The following is a 12,614-nucleotide window of genomic DNA, read 5'->3' on the forward strand; positions in this document are numbered from 1 at the left end:
TGTGCGAATCCATGAGGGTGATGAGTGGAAAACGGCTTTTAATACCAGGGATGGTCATTATGAGTACCACGTCATGCCTTTCGGATTATGCAATGCTCCCGGAGTTTTTCAGGACTTCATGAATGATGTCTTCAGGGATTTACTTCTTACGACTGTTGTCGTGTATCTTGATGACATCTTGATTTTTTCTTCGGACCTTGAGCAGCATCGTCGGATGGTGAAAACTGTATTGCACCATCTGCGATTGAATCGCTTATAAGCGAAGCTTGAGAAGTGTCTTTTCGAGCAGGAATCCTTACCCTTCCTGGGTTATATTGTTCCTGGGTCCGGTCTTACTATGGATCCCGAGAAACTCAAGGCTGTTCTGAAGTGGCCCGAGCCTCATTCTCTGAAAGCTGTTCAGCACTTCTTGGGGTTCATAAGTTATTACAGGCAGTTTATTCCGCACTTTTCCACACTTGCTTCGCCTATCACCGCCCTCACTCGAAAAGGGGACAATCCTAAGGATTGGAGTCCTGAGGCAGAGGAGTCTTTCGCTAAATTGAAACTCTGATTCACTAAAGCCCCTATCTTGCACCGTCCTGACGATTCCAAACCGTTCTTTTTGGAGATAAATGCGTCTTCTGTCGGCGCAGGAGCTTTACTGTACCAGAAGAATGCTCAGGGTAGAAAAAGAGTCTGTTTCTTTTTCTCTAAATCCTTTTTCTCGGCTGAGCGGAATTATTCGATTGGTGATAGGGAACTGCTCGTGAGGAAACTGGCCTTTGAGGAATGGCGGCTCCTGCTGGAGGGTGTGATCCATCCTTTTCATGTGTACACTGACCATAAAAATCTTTTGTACCTTCAGACTTCACAGCGCTTAAATCCCAGACAGGCAAGGTGGTCCTTGTTCTTCTCTCAATTTCACTTCTCTCTCCATTTTGTGCCTGGTGAGAGGAATCCTCGGGCAGATGCCCTGTCTCACTCTTTTGACCCCCTGGGTGAGGAGTCAGAACCGCGACTTATTGTCCCATCCGAGAGTTTACTTTCTGTGAACCCTGTCACCTTGCAGGGACTTCCGCCTGGGAGGACCTTTGTGCCAGAGTCTCGTAGGCAAGAGGTTCTCCATTGGGGTCACTCCTCCAAGATTGGAGGGCACTTTGGGGACAAACGGACCAAGGAGTTAATTTATCGGTCCTATTGGTGGCCCAAGATGTCTACTGATATCTCCCATTTTGTCGCCGCCTGCGTCTCTTGTGCGCAAAATAAGCTGTCTAGGGAACGGCCGGCGGGGCTTATTATGCCTCTTCTCGTGGCTGATAGGCCGTGGGAGATGATTGCGATGGATTTTATCATGGATTTGCCGCTTTCACAGGGTAACAGACTGATTTGGGTGGTTACGGACTACTTCTCTAAGATGTCCCACCTGATTCCTCTGCCCGGCCTTCTATCTTCCTGAGAGCTTGCTCAATTGTTTGTTGCCCATATCTTCCGCTTGCATGGTATGCCTGATCGGATTGTGTCTGATCGGGGTCCTCAGTTCGCCTCTAGATTTTGGCGAGACTTTTGCCGCCTCTTGCAAATCGAGTTGTGCTTTTCCTCATCGTATCATCCCCAAACTAACGGTTTGGTTGAGAGGACTAATCAAGACATTGGCAATTTATTTGCGACATTTTGTGTCTGCCCGCCATGATTCTTGGGCATCGTTGCTACCCTGGGCGGAGTTTGCCTTAAACAACTCTGTGGCAGATTCTACAGGGCAGACGCCATTCTTGATGAATTTCGGACAACATCCTCGGGTCCCGATGCCCTTACCTGGTACTAATCCTCTTCCCGCTGTGGAGGATTGGGAAACTAATGCCAGGGATATCTGTGATTAGACTCGGGAGACTTTGCATGCTTCTAAGGAGCGTATGAGGGTCACAGCCGATAGGCATCGGCGCCCTGCTCCAAGTTATGCTCCTGGGGACTTGGTGTGGCTTTCTGCACGCAATATTCGCCTCCGGGTGGTTTCGACTAAATTTGCTCCCCGGTATTTGGGGCCATTTAAAATCTTGGCCAAAGTGAATGATGCGGCCTATCGGCTGAAATTGCCGGCCGCTTGGCAAATTTCTAACACCTTCCATGTTTCTTTACTCAAGCCGGTTACTCTCAATGAATTCTCTGGTTCCTTTCCGGCTGATTCGGAATCTGCACAGGATGTCTTTGAGGTAAATAAAATCATTGCTTCTAAGGAGGCTAGGGGCAAGAAGTTTTATTTGGTGGACTGGCGGGATTATGGTCCGGAGGACAGGACTTGGCAGCCGGTAAACAATATCAACGCTCCGGATCTTATTGCCGCTTTTGAGCGTATCCATAATTCCGGGGGGGGAGCCCTAGAGAGGGGGGTAATGTTAGGCCGGTACGCAGTAGAAGGGCTTTCTCACGGCGTCCGGCCAGGCCCTTTCCTGCTGGTCAGTAATTGTAAGCATTTAGGTTCCGTTCTAGGGATTCTAAGTGTGGTTTCTGCGTTTCTGCTAATGTGCCGCTAAGCCATGCCCCCTTGCAGTCATGTGCTGCTAATCCATGCCCTCTTGTGGTCATGTGCCGCTAAGCCACGCCCCCTGCTGTCTGGTACTGCGTGGTTGGTTGTCCTGGGGGGCTGGGGCTGTCTCTAGTGTATTTAACCCTAGAACGCATGACCATAAAAATCTACACTTTCACATACCTGGGGCCTTTTAGGCCCGTGTGCAAATAAAATGGAATAACTCAAACAAAAATGACAAACAACTATATACCTGAGGAATACCTAGAGTTTCAAAATTCTAACTAAAGTAATCTTGCAGAAAATAGAAAACAATTAACAGGGCGGGCCTGCGAGGCCCCAGGTATGGGTTCTAGGGTTAAGGGCTCCGTGGGCTCCGTCTCAGTGCCTAGTCTATCTCTTTCTAACCTGGGTTGAGGTCTCTGGCAGTAAATGCAGTGTGTGTGAGTCATTGTCAAGGGTACCTGTTGTGTGCTCCCCAGTCATCCTAGCCATCAATTTGGGCTAGGGGAATGCTGTGAGCAGCACGCTCTACCGTGTCGGTTCACTGGTTGGTGTCCACGCCACGGAGACGTCCTCGCTACCGATCCAGCATTCCAGGTCTCCGCCATTGTGTGTGTGGTCACACTGCCGCTTTTACACCCATGTGTTGGGTGCTGCAGAGATCCTCCTCCTCTTTAGGAACTTAGGTTCCAGGCCTTTCCAGGCCTGCAGCTATCTGCAGCTCTATACGCCGCCATCTATTGCTCAGGCGTTTCTTGCTGCCAAATCCCTCCTGCTCTGCACAGTGGTGTCTTGCAGTGCAGAAGTTTGTTAGTTTCATTTCCGGAGTGTTGCTAACTCCCAGCATAGTACTTTGTTTAGTCACTACGTGTGTGTGCACTTAACACACTAGTTTATTTCTTTCTCTGTGCTTAGCTGAACATTCCTCTGGGACTCAGCTGCTGCAGCTCCTCTGCTGTCCGGTGGACCCCGACGTGTCCTTTAGGTTTTATTTTATTTTATTCAAGGACACGCCAGCTTAACACTCTCGCAGACCTGTTCATTTTTCTTTAAGAAGCCCTCCTACTCTGCACTCATTACCTGTATTAATTGCACCTGTTTGAACTCGTTACCTGTATAAAAGACACCTGTCCACACACTCAATCAATCACACTCCAACCTCTCCACTATGGCCATGACCAAAGAGCTGTCTAAGGACACCAGGGACAAAATTGTAGACCTGCACAAGGCTGGTATAGGCTACAGGATATAGGCAAGCAGAATGGTGAGAAGGCAACTGTTGGCACAATCATTAGAAAATGGAAGGAACAAAAGATGACTTTCAGTCTTCCTTGCTTCATGCAAGATCTCGCCTCCTGGGGTAAGGATGATTCTGATAAAGGTCAGGAATCTCCCCAGAATTACAAGGGAGACCCTGGTCAATGACCTGAAGAGAGCTGGGACCACAGTCTCACACATTACCGTTAGTAACACACTACGCCGTCATGGATTAAAATCCTGCAGGCCACGCAAAGTCCCCCTGCTCACGCCAGCACGTTCCCTTTGAAGTTTGTCAATGACCATCTGGATGTGTAACGGGCACCAGAGCGCAGGGCCGAGACCCTCCAGTACGCCGGGCATGGGTCAGATCTTCTCTATGGTCCCCAGTCACAATGTCGTTGGTGGCGGTGCCCGACGCCTGGCGCTGCGGAGGTCACAATTAAAGGGACACATGGCTGTGGGTGTGTGGGGGTTAAACGCCGCTGTTATGCTTCCCACTGGGCTGCGAGATGTGGGTGGCGTTCCCCATGATGTTAGGTGCAGAGGGAGAAGGGTGGATCAGATGAGAGAGTCACAGAGGCATGTTAACGTTGAACAGGTTAACTTTTACTTCTCACACAGTCTTTGATGGTAACAGCCATAGATGGTACAACATGTGCAGATGGTAAAGCAGGTTCCAGAGTCACAGACAGCATTTGATGGAACGGAGGCAGAGTAGTGGAACAAATGAGGAGCTTACAAATAGGTCCCTCCAGGTGTCTAAAGTCTGGTGTCTGCTACTAACGCTACAGAGATTCCTTTCAGAGTCTCCATCCATCTTAGGCCTCACTGCCAGTTTAGGCCTCACTGTCCCATCCTCACTAAAAATCACGTTTCATGAAGGGGCAGACTACTGCTAGACGATATCCCCACGATCGGGCCGCGAGTAACCACCAATGGCTGAGCGTAGCTCCTGCATCCTAGGCACACCTGCACACGGCAGTAGACGGTTGTGTACTCGTGAGGATCAGGCAATCACCCCATTAGCAGACGACTTGTTCCTTCATGATGGGTTATCATGTTAGCCGTTCCCAAAGAAGTCCGGTAGGAACAGGGGAATGGTTTCCCTCACATGCTGGCTGGGTGCTGTGGTGCTTCTCTGTGTGGTGTTATATCATCTCCTTCTAAATCTGATCTCTGACTAGAATTTAGTGTAACTTGTGTAGCTAGCTCCACCCACCAAAGTGTTCCCTAGCAATTTGGTCTGGTGTGGAGAATTAACTATTCACTAGCTTTAGGCTATGTGCCCACGATGCAGAAATGCTCCGGATTTTTTCCTGAGCGTTTCTGCATCTCCCTGGCAGAAAAAAAAGCATGCGGATTGTACATGTGGATTGTGCATGCGGATTGTACATGCGAATTGTACATGCGGATTGTATATGCGGATTGTACATGCGGATTGTACATGTGGATTGTACATGCGAATTGTACATGCGGATTGTATATGCGGATTGTACATGCGGATTGTACATGCGGATTGTATATGCGGATTGTACATGCGGATTGTACATGTGGATTTTACATGCGGATTGTACATGCGGATTTTACATGCGGATTGTACATGTGGATTGTACATGCGGATTGTACATGCGGATTGTACATGCGGATTGTACATGCGTTTTTCCTGCCAGGGACATGCGGATGTGAAGCGTTCTTCACTTGCATTTCCGCATGCGGGTTGACAAGCGCTTTCCAGGCGATTTTAGCATCACTTGGAAAGTGCTTGACAACTTGGTCACACTATATAAATCCATGCAGCCGGCATGGATTTATATAGTGTGACCTTAAAGAATGGTAAAAAACAAAAAATAAATCTATACTTACCTTCTGATGACCCCCGCAGTCTTGCTTCACCGTCCCGGCTGCCGGCAGATCGCAGTACACTGAAGGACCTGCCGACGTCAGCGTCGCGTGACATGTCACATGACTCTGACGTCAGCGCAGGTCCTTCATTCCATTGCGAACTGCTGCCAAGCAAGGAGGAGCGAAGCGCGGGCCGTCAGAAGGTAAGTACTCGTATATTTATTTTTTATTTTATTCTTTTTTTTACAGGTACTATGGTACTCGGGTCCGGAGGAGAGTCTCCTCTTCTCTAGACCCGGGTACCATCCGCACATTAGAACGCATGGAATGCGCATCTACATATACAGTGATGCATAATCCATGCAATCTAATGCAAGTCAATGGCGACGAAAACGCAGCTCTTCCGCAAAATAATTGGTAGTGCTGCGTTTTTTTCCGCAATGATAATCCGCAGCGGAAATTTCCGCAGCATGTGCACAGCACATGTGGATTATCATTGGGGAACATGGCAGGCCTTCTACCATGCGTTTTTTAAGCGTTTCTGCAGCATTTTTGCCGCTGCGGAAATGCTTAAAAAACGCATCGTGGGCACACAGCCTAACTGGTGTAATAAATGCTGAGTCATAGTGACAGTACATAACATTAAAGGCACATATACAATATTCAGCATTCTGATAAAACACTAATGTAATACCCAGCTCTGGGGCATTACATATTATCCAGAGGAGGCATGGGAGAAGGTCATGTGGTCAGATGAGACCAAAATAGAACTTTTTGGTATCAACTCCACTCGCCGTGTTTGGAAGAAGAAGGATGAGTACAACCCCAAGATCACCGTCCCAACTGTGAAGCATGGGGTGGGAAACATCATACTTTGGGGGGCTTTTCTGAAAAGAGGACAGGACGACCGCACAGTATTTAAGGCAGGATGGATGAGGTCATGTATCGCGAGATTTTGGCCAACCTCCTTCCCTCACGAAGAGCATTGAAGATGGGTGATGGCTGGGCCTTCCAGCATGACAATGACCTGAAGCACACAGCCAGGGCAACTAAGGAGTGGCTCCGTAAGACGCATTTCAAGGTCCTCCAGTGGCCTAGCCAGTCTACCAGACCTGAACCCAGTACAGAATCTTTGGAGGGAGCTGAAGCTCAATGTTGCTCAGTGACTTCCCCAAAACCTGAAAGATCTGGAGAAGATCTGTATGGCGGAGTGGGCCAAAATCCCTGCTGCAGTGTGTGCAAACTTGGTCAAGAACTACAGGAAATGTCTGACCTCTGTAATTGCAAACAAAGGTTTCTGTACCAAATATTAAGTTCTGTTTTTCTATTGTATCATATACTTATCTCATGCAATAAAATGCAAATTAATTATGTAAAAATTCATACAATGTGATTTTCTGTTTTTTACTTTTAGATTTTGCCTGTCACAGTTGAAGTGTACCTGTGGTAAAAATTACAGACCACTCCATTCTTTGTAGGTGGGAAAACTTGTAAAATCGTCAGTGTCTCAAATACTTATTTTCCCCACTGTGTGTAAATATAAATATATATATATATATATATATATATATATATATGTAATCTTATATTTGCAACCGCCATTTTTTTTAAATCCCTCCCACATTGGTTGGTACCGTGATTGTTTGTGTTCATAGTAGTCTCAGAAAAAGAAGATGATTGTCACACATTTCATCCTTACCAACATTTTACCCACATCACTCACTATCAGGCAGACTATTGACTTTAGACAGATATTTTAATTATTTTGCATTTTTAATGTGCTTTAAAGGCTTTTAATTTTCCTAGTTGTTAAGGAATCATTACCATAAAAAATGTATCCTCTTAATATATTACAATCATATTATATAGCACTGTGTACTTACAATTGCTCATTTTGCCTTTCTACCCAGTTAATTCTTCTGTTTTCCATTAGGTCTATGACATCATATGATTAGCAACTGACTAGCTGAATTCTTCTAAGCTCTGTGTAGAAACAGGTAAATTTTCTCTGCGCAAGGCATGAGCCACTGCAAAAGTCATTGGCAGGGAAGAGGAGAAGAACAGCTGGGTCAAGTGTTGAAGAGGGGATAAGTCATACAGGGACAAGAGACATCCTGTTTCTACATAAATTACAGGAAAGAGAGTAATTAACTGGGTAGAAAGGCAAACTGAGCAATTGTAAGTACATAGTGTGACAGTGGTGAGTGTGGACCCACTATGCCATGGGCTGGGCTTACCCTGGAGGGGCGTGACTAGGCAACTACCTGGTTATTGCTAGAGCCTGTGGTGTTGAGGATAAGCTTGGCTGCAGTTATTCACCAGGTGTCACTACAGGACAATCCCCGGACGTGCAGCAGTGGACCCAATGGTCAGAAAAGGTATGAGAGGTACAGACGGGTGAGACAGAAGAGTATCAAACAATCCAAGGTCGGGGCAGGCAGCACAGGTTCACTGTATAAAGCCGAGACAGGAGTGGAGAGGTCAGACAACGGGTAAACGAGTTGAGTCAGAAAAATGGAAGACATGATGAGAAAATACACTAAATGCTGGAGACAGACAGGAACCAAAGTTCAGGCAGGGAACAGGAGGAGGAGCAGCCTAATACTTTCGCTGCTGGCAGAGGAGAAGCTGGGGAAGGCAAACCATGCAGGACATAGCACTGTTAAATTCCTGCAGCATCTGGCCACGCCTCCTCATAGTCAGGTGGAAACAGCTTGGGTATGCAACAGAGTTGGAAGTGCTGCATAAAGACTCAGTCCGGCAGCCTGACACACGGAGGAGCATAGCGGCGAACACCTCTTAACTAAAATTTTGGACCACTCTTCTTTTGCAGACTGCTTCATGTCTCTCATATTTGAAGGGTGCCTTCTCCCAACAGCAATTTTAAGATCTCTCCACAGGTATTCAATGGAATTTAGATCTGGACTCATTGCTGGCCACTTCAGAACTCTCTAGCGCTTTGTTTACATCCATATCTAGGTGTTTCTTGAAGTAAATTTGTGGTCATTGTCCTAGAATGAAATCCAGCTTTTGGACACTGGGCACTACATTGTCAACCAAAATTCATTGGTAATCTTCAGATTTCATGATGCCTTGCACACAGTCAAGGCACCCAGTGCCAGAGGCAACAAAGCAACCCCAAAACATCTGTGAACCTCCACCATATTTGACTATAGGTACTATTCTTTTTTTTTTGGACCTCATTCCATTATTGGTAAACAGTAGAATGATGTGCTTTACCAAAAAAAGCTCTATCTTGGTCTCATTTGTCCATAAGACGCTTTCTCAGAAAGATTTTGGCTTACTCACGTACATTTTAGCAAACTGCAGTCTAGCTTTTCTATATCTCTGTGTCAGCAGTGGATCTTTTTGGGTCTCCTGCCATAGCATTTAATTTCATTCAAATGTCGACGGATAGTTCGTGCTGACATTGATGCACTCTGAGCCTGCAGGATGGCTTGAATTTCTTGGAACTTTATTGGCTGCTTATCCACCATCGGACAATACTGCGTTGCAACCTTTCATCAATTTTTCTCTGTCGTCCAAGTCCAGGGAGATTAACTACAGTGATATGGGTTGTAAAATTCTCGATTATGTTGCACACCATGGACAAAAGAACATCAAGGTCGCTGGAGATGGACTTGTAACATTAAGATTGTAGATTATTTTTCAACAATTTTGGTTCTCAAGTCCTGAGACAGTGTTCTTCTCTTTTTTCTGTTTTAAATGCTTAGTGTGGCACACGCAGACACACAATCCAGAGATTGAGTTAACTCCCTTTTTTATCTGGTTTAAGGTGTGATTTTCATATTGCCCACACCTGTTACTTGTCGCAGGTGAGTTTGAATGAGCATCACATTCTTGTAACAAAGTTGTTTACCAACAATTTTGGAAAGGTGCCAACAATTTTATCCAGCTCATTTTTGGGGTTTTGTGAGAAATAATGTCCAATTTGCTTTTTTTCTCTGTTTTATTGTATTTTTACAATATACACAAAGGAAATAAACAAATAAATGTGTATAACAAAACATGTGTAAATGCAATAATTTTCTGGGGAAAATGCTACATTTTCGGGAACACTTTCAAGGGTGCCAGTACTTCCGCCCATGACTGTATATATTTATGTGATTGAGTTTGATTGAAAAAACACCCAAATTTGTCTGAACAATATACACATATGAATTTATGTATTCTCTCTTTCAGCTTCTTCACCCCTTTCTTGAATCCCAAGCTTGGGAACTGTTATACCTTTAATGGACCAGGAAATCAATCTGCAAGAAAAGAAGTAGATGTCCTTAATGCCACCAAGGCTGGTTTCAGTTATGGTGATGTCATATTAAGCATTTTGCCCTAAACCTATAACTTTTATGAACCATACAAGATTCCCTCATCACTTTTTAATGATTGTCAGATTAGAAGACTGAGGTTATTCCAAGTCTAGTGCATTGAACTGAGGCTACATTTGTATCCAGAGGCATGAGTGATAGGAGATGTATCTTGCAAGTTCTACCTGTAATTTATGTAGACTTTCTGCATTAATGTAATGCGATTTTCTACTTCTGCATTATTGAAGAAGAGCTATACTGTAGTTCAATCAACCCCAGTTAGCTTTGAGCAGTATAAATATAAGAAATATTTTCCACATAGACTAGTTAATAATTATACCACTACAGAAAGATCATCTGCATTCACTTTATTTAAGACAATGATTAGATTTGTGTCACATGTGATTTGAGGACTAAGTTTTATATAGTGTGTGTTTGATAATATTAATTTATACTGATTATTGATCTTTACTGATAGGACTGACAATGGAGCTTTTTATTGAGCAGCACGAGTATATCAGTAGCCTGAGCACAGCTGCTGGACTGAGAGTGGTCCTACATGGACAGGGGAAGATGCCATTCCCTGAGGACGAGGGAGTTAATGCCCCTCCTGGACAAGAGTCAGACATTGGCATAGTGAAGGTATAATCTCCTAAACAATTCTCTAAAATTCATTACAAATTGATTTCTAAATGTCTGAATTTCTTAAAAACAATGGTGTATTCTTTACTTAAAAATAGCTTTTATGACTCTCCAAGATCTCTGCCTGTTGGGATTCAAGTAAAAATTAGCAGCCTGGACTATGTGCACCAAGTAAAAAGCAGGGGCCCCATGACGTAGGTGGGATGCTAGGCCCAAATTTTGAGGTGGAAAGGATTACAGTGGGAATTCAATTAGTACAGATTAGGGTTATGTTGAGTATGTGGGCTTACTTTACTGGTGAGTAGATGAGAATCGTTGGAGGGATTCAAAAAGGAGAGGTTATCAGGTGACCATTGAGCATGCAGCATTTCACCCACACACCCTGTTGCTTGTTGATTGCTATGAATGGCACTTTGTGGATTTTTAACTTGTGACACAGTTGTCGAGAAGAGAGGGGTGCACATTTCTGCCCATCACAGGTATGGGTAACCCCATGTGGTAAAATGTTGTTGGAGAATTTATATAAATGGGTCCCTACAGGGCTTAGGTCTCTGTGAATGTTTGTATGGTGAACACTCAGCAAAGTTGCCCGAGTCTGCTCAGTGCAGTTGAGGGCAGAGTAGAGGTTCTGATGTTGCAGAAAAAAGGTGGCGTTCGACATTCAAAGTCCCATACACTTTTGTGATTTAATATTTTACATTTGTTTTTTATACTCCTTAAAATTAAAATTACAATATCAAGAAAGAAAAGTCATGGTATTATGGAATTTACAGGAACAATAGACATGTCAATCATGCCAGGACTAGATAATGTACCCCATTTCCTGACCAAGCACATTTTCGGATTTGTTTGTACATGAAGTTTAAAGAACTGTAAAAAAAATTCCCGTTAAGATATGCAAACAATTTTTGCATCTTTTTAACATGATACATGGTGCTTCATTTTTCTATTATTATCAAACTCTGTTTTTTTATTTTGCAAACATTGGACAATATCAGTGGGAAAATTTAGGACATACCTGTATGTTTTTCACCTTTTTAAAAAAGATTTATGACCACCAAGGAAAACTAAAATATATTTCAAAATGTATTCTCCTTTCTGTAACAATTATTATTATATATTGAACACGCTTTTCTTCTATGGGACCAGGGCTAGTAACAATGATTTGGATTGACAACATTATTTTTTATTTAATTTTTATCTGCCTCATATTTTGCCCCCACATAAGGTCAGAAAAGAATTTTTGTGGACATTTCAATATTTGAATCCTCTTTTTGGTTTACCCAATTTCCCCTGTAACTGGGGCTGGTACATTAGCCCCAGTTATAGTTGAAGTGAAGCATCTTGGCTGTATAGCAGAGCTGTCTGTGTCTCCTAGGACCCAGCAGCACCTGTTCCCTCCCTAGGTGCCATGATCACATGATCTAGCAATTACGCTGTGTATATAGCAATTGGGAATGCTTACATGATAACAAACCATCCCTGCTTCTTTATTAAAAGCTCTGCTGTGTTTAATAAATGATCCTCTGCTTCCACAGCTGCACAATCATGTCCAGCTGCTCGAAAAAATGCAGTGACGTATTAGAATGTCACTGCAGAGTATAACGCGGACCACCTAGATGTTTAAAACCTATGGGTGGTCCTCAAGTAATTAATGATATGCAAGTGGTGAAAAAATGTCAACATATTCGAAATATTTTGATTTATTCACTATTGAATATGAGCACCACGCAAAGAAATACACGCATTCACACACCTTGTCATGCTATCAATGAACTATTAATTATTGTCTGAGGAATATTTTGCCATGCTGAATGCACTTGTACACACAAATTATCAAGATCTGCTGCTGGCAACTCCCTTTGTAATTGCTGAACAATGAAATTACATATGTGCTTGATAGCAGACAAGTCCGAAGATGTTGAAGCCATGATACCTGGAATGAAGACTAAAGGGATCTAGCTTCTGTACATTATGCCACTCCACACGATAATCATGAGAGTAGGACTGGGGTGACATTTCCTCATGAAGACTTCATT

General features: G+C 44.0%; 1 protein-coding gene across 1 annotated transcript in view; it reads left to right on the forward strand.

Moving 5' to 3' along the window:
- The window catches only part of LOC141164975 (epithelial sodium channel subunit gamma-like), a 72,256-nt gene that overhangs the window by 21,954 nt on the left and 37,688 nt on the right, over window positions 1–12,614 (forward strand). Inside the window, exons 2-3 of the mRNA XM_073650629.1 lie at window positions 9,812–9,933; window positions 10,412–10,575. Of these exons, the coding sequence (XP_073506730.1) occupies window positions 9,812–9,933; window positions 10,412–10,575 (286 nt within the window). The remainder of the gene's footprint in view (window positions 1–9,811; window positions 9,934–10,411; window positions 10,576–12,614) is intronic.

Source organism: Phyllobates terribilis, unplaced genomic scaffold (assembly GCF_046119375.1).
Source record: "Phyllobates terribilis strain yellow unplaced genomic scaffold, ASM4611937v1 Scaffold_11__3_contigs__length_659146591, whole genome shotgun sequence".
Classification (NCBI taxonomy): Eukaryota; Metazoa; Chordata; class Amphibia; order Anura; family Dendrobatidae; genus Phyllobates; species Phyllobates terribilis.